The following is a 20,175-nucleotide window of genomic DNA, read 5'->3' as shown; positions in this document are numbered from 1 at the left end:
GGCAGTCATAAATTTGAACCTGATATTTGTTGAAAGAAAAATAATAATTTTGGTTAATGTAAGTCAATGTATTTTTTAAGAATATTTCACGTTTTTCTGTTGTTGATTTCCGAATGAAAATTAGGAAATTTAACAAATCTAGAATTCCTAATTAATATATAGTGAGGAAATTTCTTGAATTTTAATTAGAAGTTTTCCTTTGTATAGGCAATCTCTAAATATTCAACGACTACCTGTTCTAAGAAGTGACTCGGTATAGGTGAACTAATAATGACAATTAGGCCTATTAACCAACCCATTTCGACGGCGAAAGTCTATTCGTCAGAAAATAAAATATTTTCCAAAAAAATACATTTCGACTTAACATTTCTTTCGCCCACATACAAAAATTCATTATTCTTTGAAAATCATTTTCATTTAACTCTTGATGTAACTGCACTTTAAATGAGTGAAATTGGTTTTTATTTACAATTCTTTGAACTGTCGTTTCACTTCACTCTGTCTTATTGCCCAATTGGGGCGTACTTATTTGTCGATCCTCTATTATATATACCATAGCTCATTTTCATTGAGTACAACCCTTGTTGGTATTAATGGTGTTAAATACTGCCCACTGCTCTGATTCGTTGAAGTTGTCTACTTTAAAATGTATAATATGCCATGCGGTCCATGTGTATGGAATAAATTCATTTTTGGCGTTATTATGTACTATCTGAAAAAACCTGAAACAGGTCGATTTTTATTCTTAAATTGACAATTTACAGTATGAAAATATTATCCCCTTTGAGTACCCCCTTTGAATTATAAGCACCCCCTCGAAAATTTTAAATAACAAAGGGGGGTGTGTGACACCTTATTAGAAAGGGATTGTAGTCTTCTATTCAGAAATATAAAGTTTCTTAAGTTTATTGTAATCATAACTGAGAAAACTGATTTTTAAGATGTAAAATTTTGATAATGCCTATCACAAAACTTTAGGTTGAATGAAGATAATAATATCACATATTATTTAAAATTAATTTTTCAATGTAATTTTCAATTAAATTAAATGTTCAAAATAACCACCATTCACTTCTTGACAATCGCCGAGGCGATTTTGAAATTCTCGCACAACATTTTGTACGACCTCGGGGGTTATTTTGTTAATTTCTTCCGTTATCCTAACTTTTAAATCAGCAATACGGTTTGGTCTATTAAAATATACTTTAGATTTTAAATAACCACATAAGAACTAATCCAGAGGAGTCAAATCGCCAAAGGATCTAGCGTTTTTCAATCCACCTCATTGGGAAAAACCTAGTTTAAATAATTTCTAACTATACGTGCAAAATGCGGAAGAGCTCTTTCTTGTTGGTTAAAAATAGATTGATCTATCTCATTTGGATGATTTACATCAGGAAAAAATCTTCGTAATGTAGGCACTAAAAAGTGAACCAAAAAATCTAGATAAACCTCACCATCAACTGTGCCCTCAAAAAAATAAAAACCAATAATTTTATTGTTACTGATACCAGCCCAAATGTTAATTTTTTAGGATATTGCGCGAGTCTCATACACTCAGTGAGGCTTTTCTCTGAGTTTGCTAACCATTTAGTTTAAATGAAACGTCGCTTCATCAGAAAAAACTATTTTGTTTATGAACTGCAAATCTGCGTTCATTTTGCCGATCATTATTTCAGAGAATTCTTGCCTTCTATCGAGATCATCTTCATTTAACTCCTGAACTAACTGAACTTGTAAGGGTGGTATTTTTCTTTATGCAAAACTCTCAAAATAACTCTCTCAAAACTCTCAAATTTACTTACATCAATGACGACGGCCAGTTTTCGAGTTGTCTTATGCGGATTTTCCTTAATTTCTAAAAGTACATCTCACTTTTTTTCATCAGTAAATTTAAGACTTCTACCTTGTTTTCAACATTTTTTACATGTCCAGTATAACGAAACTTCTTTTCAATTTTTCTAACTGTAGACTGCGAAACTTTTTGACCAGGGTATTTATTATTAATCATTTAACAAACCTTCTTTTGAGTTTTTGTTTTATTACCAAAACGATTCATCATTAAAATGTCTATTCTTTGAGTATCGGACAAATGAGCCATAATTAAATTTAATACGCGCAAAAATATTATACTGCCGTCTTTTAGTAACTTTAAATACCTAAATGACAGCAGCCTACTAGATGATTCATATCAATTGTTTATTTGGCTTTTTGACTAATATTTTATTATCTTCAAAGTTTTTTTTTCTAATGTTTAGCAGAACAGATACGAAAATACCTGATTATTTCTAAAGTATATTTTAATATACCAGGCAATATTGCTGATTTAAAAGTTAGGATAACAGAAGAAACTAACAAAATAACCCCCGGGGTGATACAAAATGTTGTACGAGTATTCCAAAATCGCCTCGGTTATTGTCAAGAAGTGAATAATGGTTGTCAAGTTAAACATTTAATTTAATCGTAAAAATTAATTTTCTCAGTTATGATGGCACAAAATAAAAAAACTTTATACTGCTGAACAGAGAACTAAAATCCCTTTCTAACAAGGTGCCACACGACCCCCTTTGTTGTTTAAAATTTTCGAGGGGGTGCTTATAATTCAAAGGAGGTGCTGAAAGGGGATAATATTTTTATACTATAATATTTTTATACTATAATAATTGTCAATTTAGGAAATAAAAATCGACCTGTTTCAGGTTTTAGTCAGATAGTACATAATAATGCTAAAATTAAATCTATTTCCATACATATGGACCTCATGGTATATCTAAATTGTCAATATAAATAAGTCAGATAAAATTAAATCATTAGAAAAACTTTTCACCAAGTAACATGAGACAAAATTTATTTGTTTAATTTATTATTGTTTGTATTTTGAGAACGATTTCCAAAGTCGAACTCGAAACGTTAAAAACAAACCTTTACTTTAAACTTACATTGTGGCTTGTTCCCTACGACAATAGCAACTGCATTAAGATGCCATAAAAAATTATCGTTATAATAGTATAAATATCACTGTTAAGTGGAGTACTATTTGATAAAAATATGAGCAAGAAAACAAAATCAGAATACACAAAAGTATGGTATCCTAAAGAAAAAAATCAAATATGCTGGAAGCGACGAAAATTGACTTCAGTAACTGAGCAAGCGCAACAGAAGTTCAAGCACAACAGTTTGTATAATTTGGCCATCTAAAAAGTATGCCCGATACAGCACTTCCCAAACATATTATAGCTAGTAAAAGAGGAAAACTAGAAAGACCACAAAGAAGTTGGAGAAGTGGTGTATACGAAAATTTAAGAGATTGAGGCACAATATGCCTGGAATAATAGAGATGGGTATAAATTGGAAGGGTTTTAAATCAATGTTATATTTATCGCTGAATAAATTAATTATAAGATCACTAGCATTGGTAAGTACAGTTGAAAAAATATTCAAAATTTTTGACACATAATTGTTTCTAAGAATTGAAATACTACAAATAAACTTCAGATGAAGCTGTTAATTGCATTCATGTAAGTAGATAGTGTAACAAAACATTGTCCTGGCCTGTATAATCAATGTAAATAACAAGTGCGAATTAAGTTATTATCTAAAAATATATGAAATGATGCAGTTGCGTTTTATTGCACACAAGTAGCAACAAGGCTACTAGAATAATGTATTTAACGATATTCTCGTGCTTAGCACTTTGTGTAGGTATAGTTTATTTATATTTGAAATGGAAGTTCACCTATTGGAAACGGGTAGGATTGGAATACCTAGAGCCCGATCTAATTTACGGTAACATTAAAGATATGGTTCAACAGAAGATATCAATCGGAGAACAGTTCCGTAATATATATAATCAATTTAAAGCGCAAGGACTAAAGCATGGTGGTATATACTTTTTCTTCTTTCCCACCTATGTTCCTGTTGACTTGGATATTATTAAAAATATATTTATACGAGATTTTGAATATTTTGTAAATCATGGTGTATATAAAAATGAAGAGTATGATCCTCTTTCTGGGCATCTGTTTGCTTTGGAAGATGATAAATGGAGAAAACTTAGAGCCAAATTGTCACCTACGTTCACAACTGGTAAGTAAATTTTTTTATCACTTTAATCTACTTTTCTCTTTGCATCCTTACAGCTTATTTGCTGCTGAATGGTGGCAGTAATTCTTCTAAAAGTAATTTAAATTTCTGCACAAAAATATTCTTATTATCTAGGTTTTATTATGTAAGGTGAACCGGGATAAGTGTGGCATATAATTTCTTCACATATTGTAAACGTTATGCTGTAGACTAAAATTTTAAACAAATCGAGTTTATTTTTTACAAACAGAACCTGTGGTTAAATCACAATACATATGTAAATTAAAAAATCAATATTAGGCCAAACAACAAACATGTCCATACTAACGTTTTATATATTTTATATATAACAAGCGAGTCTTCTACAGCTGGCGCCGCTTCTCGCATCCTAATTTCCGTTTTCTGTAGAAGCAATCTTCAGTTGTTAAATCTCTGGCGGTCATTGCATCGTCGACATCGTCTCTCCAGGATCGTCTTGGTCTACCTCGTTTTCTTCTAGTTGGCGGAGTCCATTCTTCTATTTTTTTTTTGGCCATCTATTTTCAGGCATTCTCTTAAGGTGTCCATACCAGTTAAGTCTTTCGGCTTCGATTGTGTCTATTATGTCTAGATCGATTTCCATTTCTCTCCGAATATCTTCGTTTCTCACCCTATCAAGTCTAGTGAGCTGGCAACATCGTCTCCAGTAGTTCATTTCCATGGCCTTAATTTTTGATTTGTTTCTTTGGTTTATTTCCCAGAGTTCGGCGCCGTACAGCCCAATACTTTGCATTATTGTTTTATAGTTTCTTCTTTTATTTTCTTTTGTTATTTTTTTATTCCATAATAGTCCGTGTAGCTGTCTGGTGGCTGATCTTGCTTGGCCAATCCTGGAGTGTATTTCTTCGCTACTTCCTGCTTTTGATGTTATTTGGACTCCCAAGTATTTGAAATTGTCTGTTGGTTTTATAGTTCCCATTTCGATTTGTAGGCTTTCTGGTTTTTCTCCTACAACTAAGTACTCAGTTTTTTGTATATTAATTGTGAGGCCCCATTTGGTATACTCATCTTCCAGTTTTCTAAGCATGTAGCCTACATCACTCTCGTCTTCAGCTAGAATGGCTTGGTCGTCAGCGAAGTGTATCGTGTACAATCTATCATCTCCGATTGGAATGCCCATATTGCAGCACTTTCTTCTCCACACTGAGAGTGCCTCATTTAGATATATTTTGAAGAGTGTAAGTGCTATGCAGCAGCCTTGCTTTAGGCCCTTACTAATAGGAATTTCTCTAGTTAATCTATTTCCAGTTTTAATGTTTGCCGTCATATTTTTGTAGAGTTGTACTGCTTGTATATTTTTTTTGCTTATTCCTTGTTTTTCCATTGCTCCCCAAAGCATTGAAAGTGGTACACTATCGTATGCCTTTGTCAGATCTATAAAGACTATATGAGTTGAAAGGTTGTGGGCTAATCTTTTCTCGATAACTTGCTTTAGAGAGAATATACTGTCCATACAGGATCTGCCTGCACGAAAGCCATTCTGTTCTTCAACATCTGTCATCTCTTTTTCAATTTTGTTTTTTATTATTTTTCCATACAGTCTTGAGAGTGAATTTATGACACTTAGCCCCCTGTAGTTTGAACAATTCTTTTTATCTCCTTTTTTGTAGATGTTTTTAATATGTGCTTTGGTCCACTACGGTGGTAAGTCGTGTCCATTATAGAATAAGGTGAAGACATAAGCCAGTAATTCCCGTAATACTTGTGGGCTATGTTTTAATAATTCATTTGGTATACCTTGTGGTCCGCATGACTTCCGATTTTTTAGAGTTTGTATTGCATTCTCGACTTCCTGTACTGTTATTTCATCGTCTTCACTGAATTCCAGTTCATATGTTGTTGAACTGATGTTCGTGAATTGAGGTCTTGTTTCAGTCAAAAGTTGTGAGTAGTGTTCGATCCAAGATCTTTCTTCTATTAAATCTATTCTACTCGTTTCTTTTCTGTTTGTTCTCAGATTTTTTACCGTTTTCCATGCTTCCCTTGATCTTGTTGACCCTATATATTTGTTGAGTTCTTGACCCTATAAATGTTGTCGCATTTATATATTTTAAAATGCTATATAATAGTCAGAGTAAATGTAAATAAACCGTTAGTGTCTTCTAATAATGAAAAAATCACAACACAATTTTAGCGTGAACCCTATGACTATAATCAAGTGATTTGAGGCAGTCCGTAAAATTTCGCTAGATAAATCAAACTCGTAAATACGTTTATCATGTTATTGAATGAAAAGCGAATAACTACTAAATAATTAAAATATATATACTTAATATAAACATAACTGTAATTTAAAAAAATATTATTTTATTGGGAATAAGTTACAATTGAATTTAAAATAAGTTTATTAACGTTTTATGTTCCACTTCGGAAATCGTTCTCAAAATACAAACATTAATAAATTAAAAATTTTTTTTTTGTTTTGTTTATTCGCATTTACTAAAGGTCGCGGCATATTATTATGTACGTATAGTTTCCGGCAGGTAGCGTTTCCAGTAGAGCAATCGGACTGCGCTTTCACATTTTCATACATAGAACGTTTCAGTTTGGTGCAGTGAAGATTTGTTCCCGCTTTTACAAAATATTTTTTTTACTTGCATCATGATAGCATTTATCATTGCATTGTAGTTATATAAAATTTCTTCTCCGCGTACGAATTTAATTCATTTTTTGAAATCTATTTTAACTTGTACTATTAAACTGTAAATATCAAACCAAAGAGTATTAAAGAAAAGAGGTATGACTTCCATGCAAAAGTAATAAAAACACATACATAAATGACAAAATAGCCTCGAAAATAATTGTTTTTTAAATACTCTGTATCAAAATCAAACAAATACCTAAATACAACGAGGAGAAAACGACGGACTCTTAATTCACATTATCCGTACCAACAGGTTTCGACTCGTTCCGTAGCGGTCGGCATCCGTAAACTATTGTTTTCGAATATACTGAATGGATACGAAAGGTGTTTGATACGATACGTTCCTGACAGTGTAAATTTCTCACATTCAAAACCATTTAAAATTAATTTTTCGATAACTAAACGCTCCGTGCTGGAAACGCAACGTGCATAATAATATGCCACGACCTTAAGAGCAATTAGCGACATAAGTTATACTACATTGCTTTACAAATGTATTTACATACAAATGTTTATAACATTTACTGAATTACAGTCTTCTTTTAAAATATATGTGAGATTAGTTGCAAGGTTATGGTTGGTTCTTATATTGTTGTGTTCGTTACACTCTATTAGTATTAGACACACTTAGGTCTTTATTACAAAACTCAAACTTAGGAGTATTGACTCTATTAAATAGGTAAGAATGAGTTAGTTTTGTATGACCCAGACGTAACCTGTAAATTTTTACTTGGTTCACACGACGTATATTTAGTTGTTTCCACGGTTTCACACTCGTATTCCACTTGTTTTGTCACAAACACATTATTTTATTTTTAATAACTGCTTTCATGTCACTCGCTACTACTTCGCGCACTATTGTTGCTTAGGTACTGGTTGTTGCTTCTTTAGGATACAAATCTGCTTTTTTATTTCCGTATATGCCAACGTGTGATGGAACCAATAATAATTGAATTTCTAATTGGTAAAGAAAAAATATTTCTTATTTTGTTAAGCTGGCAATTGGATGTTTAGAGTATAACAACTGATGGATGGTGTAGATGGAACTTAGAAAGTCTGTAATTATTATTACTTTGGAGTGATGAGTCGATTTTGCAAATCTTACTGCTTCCAAGATGGCGTACAGTTTGGCTGTAAGGATGCTATTAAACGAAGATATTTGAAAAGTTTTAGCACAGTTAGGAGATATTACTGATGCTCCAAGATGTTGGTCTGTTTTTGAGGCGTCGGTATATATAGGAAGATAATCGTTATGCTGGTTCATTATCTCAAGAAAAGCTTGTTTAATGTAATTATGGTTTATTTCAGTTTTTTTGTATTTAGTTAGGTTAGTATTGATTTAAAATGAGAAAATTGTCTTGATTGGGGAAATTGTATTTGATGCAAAGAAATCTGGTAGTTGTATCTTCAGGTTATTTGTATATTGTCTAATTCTTTCGTAAAAGGTTAATCATGTCTCTTATTAAAGTATGTGTTAGGGAAACGGCTGGTTTTGATATTATAGTTGACTTGATTATTATTATTTGCTAGAACTATGACGTACACGATAAGCTTAAGTATATTCTCTTATATTCTAAAAGTGGTTCACCCGCTAGGCATTGAAGGCTTACGACAGGCGATGTTCGGAAAGCTCCTATGGCAATTCGTACTGCACTGCTTTATATTATATCTAGTTGCTGTAATAGAGATTTTTTAACAGAAGAATAAAAAATAGAACCATAATCAATTTTAGACCTAATTAGACATTTGTATAAATACGTAAGGCTAGAGAAATCAGCCCCCCAATTTATTCGGTTTTGACATGTTTTCTTTAAGTTTACAATATGTTCTCCCCAGGTTAGTTTTTTATCAAAAGTCATACCCAGGAAGCGAATGCTATTTTTAAATTCTAACAATTGCCCTTAGAGGTATAATAATGGATTTACTTGCAAATGTTTTTTCGAAAAAAACGCACACTTTGTTTTAGATGTAGAAAACTTTAATCCTATGGATCCTGACGAGCGACCTAAGCTATCTAGTGAAGTTTGAATATGGTTTTGGGTAGATGTGATATTTTTCCCTTTAGCAAATATAACCAGATCATCAGCATAAAGTCTTTCTGTCACTAGTGGGGAGCGGTGATCTAGAATATCATTTATAGCAATTAAATAAAAAGGTCGTGCTTATTGTAGAGCGATGAGGGATGCTGTCAGTTTGTATTTTCTTTGAAGATAAGAAGATATTATCAACACTGACTTGAAGGTTTCTAATTTTAAAGAAGATAATAATAAACTGTAAAATATTTCCTTTTAGGTTCTACTGGTGGAGTTTAGCTATAATGTTGCGTATCATATGCGTTTGTTATATCTATAAATACTGCGATACATTCCTGTTTGCTTGCAAAAGCATCATGAATTTCTGACTCTAGGTCAATCAAGTTGTCAGCTGTACACCTATTTTGACGGAAACCACTCTGTTCACTCATAAGTTTATTATGATGTTCTAGGTACAAAAGTAATCTTTTGTTTACCTTTTTTTCTAAAAGTTTGCACAAAACATTTTTGTTAACTGTATTGGTCTATATGATTCTCTGATACTTCGGTCATTTTTTTTTTTTTTTTTAATGGCATAGGCAAGTGCCATACAGCCAGTCACAACATGAAAATTTTCTACCCAGAAAGAATAAAAAGATAATATAAATTTCAAACTTAAGTAGCATTACAAATTTTAATCATTAAAATTATTATTAAGGATAGGATAGGGATAAAACATGGACACTCGTTTCTCGTCTAGGGACCCATCAAGGCATTGCTTTTAAGACAAACTAGATTGGGTCACGGATAAAAGGTAATAACAAATGGGGTAAAACAGAGGTTAGGATTCTAATTACAGTTAAATATTAAGCTTACTTTTGCAAATAAATTCCATCAAAACCTCATTTACAGCTCTTATATTTAGAGATAGCAGATAGCACATATTGTACGGAGGAAAAATTTTGATGTTGACTAAATTTTTTATTAGATCTTCAGTTTGTTTTTTGTATTTTTTACATTCGAAGAAAATGTGATCTAGATCACCTTCTTTTTGACAGTCTGGACATAAATTTGAATGTACAATTTTAAGTTTGGACAGATGACTAGGATAGCAGGCGTGTCCAAATTTTATTCTAATTATGGATGTTATATACCTTCGTGGAACAGAATAATTTTTAAACCAATAATCACTTGGGATTAAAGGCTGTATAGAAGCATATTGCGAGGAAGACTGCGTACTATATATATGCCAAGATTGTTTCCATTTACTATTGATATTATTTTTAATTATTGTTAATACGTCTTGTCTACAGATTTGGTGATCAGCTTGCGTTCCGGTGTCAATGGCCTTTTTAGCTAATAGGTCAACATGTTCGTTGTATTTAAGACCTATATGTGCTTTAACCCACAAAAAATGAACAACTCTTCGGTTTTTATGAAGGTCATAAACAAGTTTTTTAATTTGAAAGACATATATATTTGAGTTGTTACTAGGAAAACTTTAAGTTTTAATTGCTAACATAACAGACAATGAGTCAGATACTATTGTAACAGATGTATTCTGAGTGTTTTCAAAGTATCTTAATGCTTCATATATTGCTACAGCTTCAGCACTAAAGATTGAAAAACTAGGATTTAGTCGACAAAGTTTTTCTGTATTAGTTGATGGAATGTAGAAAGCACACCCAGTACCAAACATAGACTTTGAGGCATCCGTATAAATAACTAAAGAGTCTGACAGACTCGATAAACAGGACCTCAAAATATTCGAGCTAACAGAAGAATTTACATGGTAATTCGGTTGTATCACAGTAATGGGCTGCAAGCACGAATAAAAATGTTCGATGTGAAGATTATCCTCTGATTTGAAGTCATAATCAAAATTTGTCAGGCTTCTAAAAGCCTCACAAAGTGGAGGTGAGTTCTTAAGTCTCCAATATCGATTAGTTAAATCTTCTTCGTTCAGTTTTCTGATATTTGAGTAGAGAGTAGTGTTACGATTTTGTATATTAATAACAAACTTTTGACTGAGGTATTCTCTTCTATAGCCCAAAGGATTTTCTAGAGCTTCCACATGTAGAGCATTAATAGGCGTCGATTTCATGGCACCCAAACAAATACGCAATGCTGAGTTTTGAAACACATCTATTGTTTTCAGAATATGTTTACTTGCTGAACCATATAATATGCATCCATAATCGATAATTGATCTAATATAAGATCGGAAGAAAAGCAAAGAAGTTTCCACATCTGCACCCCACCATGTTTTTGTAATTGATTTGAGGAAATTTAGACCCTTCTTACATCTAGCAAACATAAACTCAACGTGAAGTTTCCAAGTTAACTTGCGATCGAGAATCAATCCCAAATATTTAATTGAAGAACTGAAACTAAAATCATACCCATTCAATTTTATCTGATTTAGTTTTGGGATATTGTGTCGAGTGAAAATAGTAATACTTGATTTACTTGATGCAATTTCAAACCCATTGTGTTTGAACCAATTTTTGGATCTATCATGTATTTTTTCTAAAGTTTGAATGCAGTTATCGTATTTTTTGGTAGAAGAATACAAAAGAAAGTCATCAGCATACTGTATTATTTTAAAGCTGAGATTTTTAATGGAGATGTTATGCAAATCTGCAGTATAGATATTAAACAATAGAGGGCTTAAAACTGATCCCTGCGGTAGTCCCTGCTTATTATAACGAGGACCTATAAGTTTATTATTGTTTGTTCTCAGGTAAATTTTTCTGCACGAATAAAAGTTAAGAATAGTGTTTACCAATTGTGGTGGTATATGAAAATTTTTTATTAATTTTTCCATTAAAATATCGAGACAAACACTATCATATGCTCCTTCTATATCTAATACTATTGTCGGTAAATAAATATTACTTGAGAAGGAGTTCTGAATGTCCGTTACCAATGTGGCAAGTGCATCTATGGTACCACAGCCCTTTCTGTACCCAAACTGCAAATCTGGAAGTAACTTCTTTTTATCCAACCACCATTCCAACCTATGTTTAATCATCCGTTCCAAAGTTTTCAGTACACAAGACATAAGTGAGATAGGTCTATATGAGTGAACGGAATTAGGATCTTTCCCTTGTTTGAGTATGGGGATAATGATTACATCTTGAAATTGAGCTATTACTGAATTATTCATGATTATATCATTAAATATTTTCAATAGTAAAATTTTGGCACTTTTGGGAAGATATAGTAACATTGGATATTTAATATTATCTAAACCTGGACTAGTACTATTTCGATTTTTTAAGGCAAATTCCAATTCTAATGTATTAAAAGATTCCAACAAAAAATGATATTGCTTATTGGAAGAATAGTCAAAAGTTTTGCAATTTTTTACAGACGGTAGAGCAATTTGATCGAAAAATTGTTCTTCTAAGGAATCGTCAAAACATTTTATAGAAGAAATTGGTTGTCTTCTGTTATTCACAACATTACTACATTTATTATCCCACCATGGAGGCGGAAGATGATTTTTGCTAGTGAAAGGTTTAAAAGCAGGTATTGCCTTTTCTGCAGCCTCATTTATGCTATTAATAAGAAAGCAATACTTTTCGCCAGTGTTTTCAAATTCCATATTATTCTCAAAGAGAGAGTCTACAACATCTGTATACAGTTTCCAGTTTGCTTTTTTATTATTCCATTTACTTTTAGGTAAAATTTTTTCATTTGAATGGGAGGCGTTGGCAACTGTTATTAAAATAGGGTAATGGTTCGAACCAAGTGTATCTAAGAAAACAGACCATGTAATTTTTTTTGCAATATCTGAAGAACTGAAAGTAACATCTAACATAGAATCATTAACACCAGGCCGATTCAAACATGTAGGTCCACCAGTATTTAATATTACTAACTCTAGATCATCTGCAACCATCTCTAGTTGCTTTCCAATATTATCACTTTTTTTAGATCCCCATAATACATTGTGTGCATTCATGTCTCCACCTATTATAAGGGGAGCTTTTACTTGAGAAAAAACTTTAACCCAATCATCTGTTTTAGTTTTAGTTTTTGGTGCTCGATAAATTGATAAAAAATTAATCGAATTTTTTCCACAATTTACCGCGCATCCACAAACTAGAATTTCATCATTAAAATTGCTAAGGATATTTATTTCTTTAAAATTGAGAGTATTTTTAACTAGAATGGCTACTCCACTATAGCCATCATCACGATCTTTCCGGATGAGATTATAACCTTTAAAGCTGTACGCTACATTTTTTTTAAACCAAGTTTCGCTCAATAAAACAATATCTACATTTTCTTCTGATAAAAATTGGATAAAAGAATTTTTATTAGATATTACAGAACGTGCATTCCATTGCATAATCTTCAAGAAAATTATTTATTTGTAAAAGTATCCTCCAATACTAGACTAATATCATGCTTAAGAGTTTCGTTATTTATATTTTTTATATCATCGATAGTTTGTATTTTATTAAAAAAATTATCAAAATATGTAAATAAAGATTTAAACAGGTTATTTTTAATAAATTCGATATCATTAGTATTTGTTTTATGTGGATTGGATGATAGTGATTTAGATGGACCAAATTGAAAAGGAAATAAAGGAGGTTGAGTGGGAGATAACGTGATAGGAGATCCTGCTTTACGTTTCTTTCTAGTGCTTTCAAAATGATCTATATTCCTAGATGTACTAGGTTGACTTAGAGACATATTATTTTGTAAACGATGTTTTCTTGGCCAAATAGGTTCGGATGAACGAGATTGTTGATTTGCAGTTAAAGAAGGAAAATTTTCATCAAGGTTAGTCAGAAGTGAGAATTTGTTATTCCCTGTAAAGCCGGCAAAAGAAGACTCACTAAAAGATTTTGCTTCAGTGTATGAAACTTTATAATTAAACATAATGTTTTTAATTTTCTTTTGGTTGTCATAATAAGGGCATTTTTTATCTATAGATACATGTCCACTGGTTTTACAATGTATGCAGAATTTATCTTTTTGTTCACATTTGTGATTTTGATTTTTTTCTGAACCACAGTTAATGCATGAGGAAGAAGTGCTTTTACATTGTTTGGATACATGCCCAAACTTCAAACAATTGTAACATTGTGTTACACGACCAACAAACTGTTCAACTGGAAAAAAGACTCTGTTAATAGATATTTGTCCAGGTAAAATATTTCCTTCGAATGTGACAATAATCATTTATTTAGGTTTATATTTTATCTCATTATTTTCTTCTACTCTGCGGTGCATTCTCCTAATTTGTAGTACTTTCGCTGTCGATTCAATGTTTTCACACAAGTAATCCATATCAAACTGTGTATCTACACCTCGTACAACACCCTTTACTTCCAAAAGAAGATTCGGTATATAAGCTCTTAGATTATCATTTTTTAAATTACAATTTTGTACTAAGTCGTTTGCATCCTTTAAATTTTTTAATATAACTTTAATCCTATTTCTACCAATACTCTTTATTTCAATTATATTTGGCACTTTTAATTTTTTATGTAGGATATGGCCAATTGATAAGGGATGTAAACGTCCTAGATTGTCATTGTTGATACTTTCTATATAAACATGAACAATATTAAAATTATACTTATCTGACAAAACATTGAACAGACGAGTTTCGTTTGTGTGTGATTTATCAGAAGTTTTTTCTCCCATGTTTTGATTGCCTTTTAATGAGTTTATATCCGTGTCCATTTCGACGTTACTAATATGAATTTGGTTTTCAACTGCACTGATCTCTTTGTTTATCAAAAACACACCCGCACAAGTCCTAGGGTCACTAGACTCCCCCATTAGGGGAGTCTTTTAAAACAAACTGTATAACTTTAAATGTATATGTTTATTTACAAACACCTAAACTAAAAACCCAAATAAATCGAAAACCGGTTGGTTCTGTGTACAAACGGAGCAAATTATTAACGTCCTAATTGTACGAAGTTCGAATCGGTACTGTACTTCGGTCATTGTCAGTTTTTAGTTATAGAGTAATTATGGCTTCACGCCAACTGGAAGGAAATACATTTTTAGACCATATGTGATTATATATTTGTAGTTAAAACTCTTTGACACTCTCGAGCAAATTCTGAAAAAAAAAATAATGGGTATGTTGTCAGGGCCTGGTGCAGATTTCTTAAATTCTTTAAGTGCGTCGTCTAACTCCGTTTTTGAAAAGAGGTTCTATATTGAGTTTTGTGTATAATTATCGTAATCCATTAATTATTTTTCTTTGATGTATTTTATTTCCAGGAAGACATCACGATAGTTGTTGTCACCTGAATTATTTTCATATTGGTTTGCTAATATTTTCGTAATTTCTGCTGTATTTGTTATTATTTTTCCATTTTGTGTTAAAAATAGAATTTTGGAAGTATATTTCTTTCCTGTAACTTGTCTGACATAATTTCTAGACAAAAGATGTTGGTGTTGAACTATTTATTGAACTAACAAACTTTTTCCACGATTCTTTTCTGCTATTTTTCATAATATATCTAGCTTCTGCTCTAAGTTTTTTGTAATTTATCACATTGACGTTTGATTTATTCCTTTTGAACCTATTGAAGGCAGATTTGTACGCTTTTATAGCTTGTTGACATTTTTTATTCCACAATAGAAGTGGGATGTGTTTATTGTTTGTTTTTATTACTCCGATGTGTTTATTGGCAACGTCGATTAATTTAGAACAGAAAATATGTACTGTTTCAATTTATGTCTGTAATTTCCTTTTTTCTTATAGATTGTGTTTTGGGTTCTATTGAAATTTGAAAACTGTTCCAGTTGGCATTTTTGACGTTCCATTTAGGATTTTTTATAGGCTGATGGAAAAGATATTTTTATAGGGAAATGATCACTACCAAATAAGTGAGAAATGTTGAAGGTATGATTGATTTACATAGGGTAAGATCAATAACTAAAATTTTTCTTGTATGGATATCCATTCTAGTCGCTCTACCGTCATTCAATAAGTTTAAGTTTTCGAGTGCCGCTAACTTTTCTATCACCCTACCTCTACTGTTAGTACTTGTTGTACCCCATATTTGATTATGACTGTTAAAGCCCCCTAATATTAAACGTGGAGTAGGAATTTCGTTCAAAATAAGAGTCACATCGTGTTTATCTATATTTTTATCGGAAAGTTTTTAAACACAGGACACGTAAACTTTTTGGGGTATAAGTATTTCTACTACTTTTTCTTTTTTGTTACTTGGTGAAAAGTTTTTCTAATAATTTAATTTTATCTCTCATTTATATTATACATTATTATACATTTTAAAGTAGACGACTTTAAAATAATACTGTAAATATTGCTGAGTTGCATTCCTGGGACTACTTTATTGTAAGATAGTTCATTCGATTGCATGAAATCAACTTCAACTTCAGAATATCCGTCAGAAAACATCATAGCATGAGATTAGTATGTAAAAAGACAACCACATGCCATGATGACAGTAAAATTCTCCTTTAAAACCTCATAATAATATCCTGACATGATAAGTTTTTTTTTTTTTATTAGACAAAGATGTCGCATCCACCAAAAGGTTATTGTTATTAGCGACGGAACAAAATATAAATAACAAAGTTAAACAGCTACAGATTGTACAAAATATGTATGAGTCTGAGATAATTTACTATATTGTCACAGAAACACTTTTGACCTAGAGCCTGTGGTAGAGCGTTTGGGATCTTGTAGCGCTCTCTTTCTTGGTCATATTTACTACAAATTATTTAAAAGTGTTCGATTGTTAATCGGACGTTACACTGATCACATATAGGTGGAGTTTTCTTTGTAAAAAGGTAGGAGTGCGTTAATTTGGTATATCCTAGACGTAAACGCGCAAGCACAATTTGTTTTCATCTATTGCGCGACGATGGAAACCACTGAGACACATTATTTTTCATTTTATTTAGATTGTTATTAGTTTGAGACCACTCATTTCGCCACAAACACAACACTTTATTTTTAAAATAAGCTTTTATATCACTGAAAACACATTTTTCTATCGGCTCCGACAAATCACTTAAAATTGCCTCTCGTTCAGTCCTGTCAACTTCTTTATTTCCTGTTATTCCGACGTGTGAGAGAACCCATAAAAATTGGACGCTTCTTCCATATTCATGAGCTTGGGAAAGCTGGTATTTTAGCGCAACTTTTTAAGAGGATGTTTCGGAAAAATGTGTTTTAATGAGTTTAGAGAGTATAGGGAGACGATGAAAAAATCCATCAATGTTCCATTGAAGTATCGAGTTGAACGTTGTTAACAGATTCGGAGTTAGATGATACTGAACAATTGTCTACAGAAGAGTCACTATTCAAGTCAGAAATCTCTTTCCCTAAATAGTTGTGTAGTTTCCTTTGAAGTTTTGTAAACTTGCTTTTTGTAGATCTATCATTTGCATATTGATAGTTGCTTTGTAAAAGATGGGGTAAACCAGCCATATCAGTTGTAAATTCTTTAACGACGCTAATAGTGTCGGGGAAGCCTTATACATTATCAATCAATAAGGACAGTTGGTGGTTGAGCGCGGTTTTTTGGTTTAGAGGGTTTGGTTTTTGCAAACAGATTTTCTGATGAAATTGCTGAGTCTGAAGGAGGCGTGTCGATCTCACCAATACTGCGTTTTATGGAAGAACTTGCGTTTTCGCAATTGCTATTACAGTTTTCACTTAAATGCTGTAGCTTTATTACATTTAGAAGTACTGGAGCAAACTCATTGGTAGTGACAGAAGTCGAGCTTGAAGTTTTATTTGTAAGATTGGTTGAAATGGTTGTTTCAGAAAATTGTGGTGATGTATCAGTTTTATTAGAATTTTGTGCAGTTGTATCTAATGGAAAAGGAGCTGATAGATATTGCTTTCGAAGTTTGTGAAAACGGTATTGCCGCTGAATGAGGTTGATTGAAAGTGTTGCTATGAGTAGGAGTATTAGTAATTTCTTTGTCATGGAGATTTGTAGGTGTAGGTGATATGCTCGGATTTGATAATGGATAACTTGATGACTACTGGGTGTTTGGTACCTTTTGTGGTATACTTGTTGAAGATGTTGAATTTGGTGCTTCATTGTTTGACTCAATATGAGTTGATTCCGTTGCTGAACTGTTATTGCATTGGGACGATATGTGTCCTGTATTTTTGCAAATAAAGCAAATGATTGTACCTTGTGACAAAAATATGCGGTAATGTATTTGGTCGAAATTTATTAGAATAGAATATGGAATTTATTCCAGATTATATCCATCCACCAATATGGTGATGTTATAAGGCTTATATAAACTTGCCTCCAAAATCTCAACATGTGACTATATTCGGGAAGAATCGAGCTAATTTTCAGAAATGTTATTGGGGAAATAAGCTTTAAACCGATATTCTGTAATTCTTCAACTAATACTTGATAAGGAATTGACGGGCAGACTCCAGGCAAAACTAGTCTTTCTGCTGGAGAAACAAGTCTTCGCGCTGTTACAACTTCGCCGAGTACTTTTATAGAGCCATGTTGTGTCATGAAGTTATCTACTACGGTTTTATTTGCCAAATACATGCAGATTCTATTATGATATAATCTAGATGAAAAAATAATATTTTTTGGGTTGATGATTGTGCCCAAAGGAATGAGATAATCGTGCAGTTTAGCATTATCGATACAACTAAATACAATTGCTTGTAAGATAAATAGAAGGTGTGTTTACATTGTGTGAAGTCATTTTAAGCTGCGGTGGCGAAGGCCTTACTTCGACTCTGGTAAGTGACAAACCAACCGCATGCTACTATAAGCTACTTATAGCAGCTAACCTCACAAAATGATTGTACGGTAGTGTATATTTATTATTTGACGTTTTCTTTTCACAATAATAAAATAATATTTACGTATAGATGACTTACGTAGTAGTATTTAGTAGATAAACACTTTAATTTTAAAAAACTATTTAATAAAACTACTTGTTTTTATTAAAAAATAGGAGTACAATATCAGTACAACTTAACCATCTGACATGATAAGTGTTTACTCTCCACATTTAGTTTACTCTTAATAAACACCAAATTCTGATTTTATATGTATAGTCCGTCTAGAAAGTATCCGGAAAAAAGAAAGCAGAATTATAATTTTACGGTATTTATTTCTATCACTTGAAATATAAAATTTCAACAAATAATTCAGCTCATTTACTTATACAACCTCCATTTAAATCTAAACACTTAACTAAACGTCCAGGTACACCCGAAACTAGGTCAAGGCCATAATTTTCGGTAATGGTGTTCCAGGCCTGTAAAACTGACCGAATCAAACCTTCTTTATCTCGTGGCGCTGCTCGTTCCACTTCAATTTTCATCAGTCCCCTTATATTTTCAATCGGGCTAAGATCTAGAGATGCTACTGGCCACGGAATTGTTGCCAATTCGTGTTCTTGCATCCAAGCTTGAGCATAAGCAGAAGTATGGCATCTTGCATTATCTTGCTGAAAACGCCAACCCTCTGAATATAAAACATAAGCTGTTTCTAAAAGAAAACCATCTAGGATGTCACAATATTTCGCACTATCAACAGTACCAATAACTATACAGAGAGGTGTAGCACCACGCTGAGATATTGCTCCACAAATCATTATTTTAGTGGGAAATTTGGAAATTTGAACGGTAACATTTTCTCTTAATAGAACTTTTAGAGGATTTGCATCTGGAAACAACTTTCATCAGATATAAAGACATTATTAAAATTATCTTCTCGAAAACGTTAACAAAAATCTATTCTTCGTTGCCTTTGCAGAGGTGTCATTGTAGGGATTTTTTTTTTGGATTCCTTGATATGTAGCCTTGCTTTTTCAGTGACATGCGGACAGTTTCTGGGCACACTATTATTGTTAATTGATTTCCAAGCCTGTTCCAAAACTGGTCTATGTCTCATATCTATGCCATTTTTTATCCTTTTTATTGTCTCATACACTGCACTTTTTCCGAGTTCAGTCAATTGCACTAACGTTTTATCGTTTCGGACACCCTTTCTATACAAATATTCCACCGCTTTTCTTTTTTCTACTTGAGACATTATTTCACAAATCTTAAGACTGTTTACAAACAACAATATTTGACAGATGGTGTTGTCATGCGATTTTGTCCATAACCTACTATCGGCACAACCTACTTGATGCATTACTTTTGTCTTAAAATGTTACAAAAAGGAAATCTATTAAAATTAGAAAAAATATAAAATTCCGGATACTTTCTAGACGGACTATATGTTATTTAAAAAATATAAATTATGTATCCCCGACATGTTACCAACTTAGTAATGTTGGTATTTCTTTTTTATTAACTTCCTTTTTTAATATGGGTAACCAGATCCTACTGCATTCCGCCGACAAATTTGTGACACAATTGGTCTCATTTATCAT

The 20,175-nt window shown here is 32.2% G+C and overlaps 1 protein-coding gene across 1 annotated transcript in view; it reads left to right on the top strand.

Moving 5' to 3' along the window:
- Nucleotides 1–3,639: 3,639 nt before the first annotated feature.
- Nucleotides 3,640–20,175, top strand: part of LOC140447909 (probable cytochrome P450 6a14) — a 40,313-nt gene continuing 23,777 nt past the window's right edge. The window contains exon 1 of the mRNA XM_072540832.1: nucleotides 3,640–4,086. Within this exon, the coding sequence (XP_072396933.1) occupies nucleotides 3,663–4,086 (424 nt within the window). The 5' untranslated portion in view covers nucleotides 3,640–3,662. The remainder of the gene's footprint in view (nucleotides 4,087–20,175) is intronic.

Source organism: Diabrotica undecimpunctata, chromosome 8 (assembly GCF_040954645.1).
Source record: "Diabrotica undecimpunctata isolate CICGRU chromosome 8, icDiaUnde3, whole genome shotgun sequence".
NCBI lineage: Eukaryota > Metazoa > Arthropoda > Insecta > Coleoptera > Chrysomelidae > Diabrotica > Diabrotica undecimpunctata.
The sequence above is the reverse complement of the archived record's forward strand: the minus strand, read 5'-3'. Positions and strand labels throughout refer to the sequence as shown.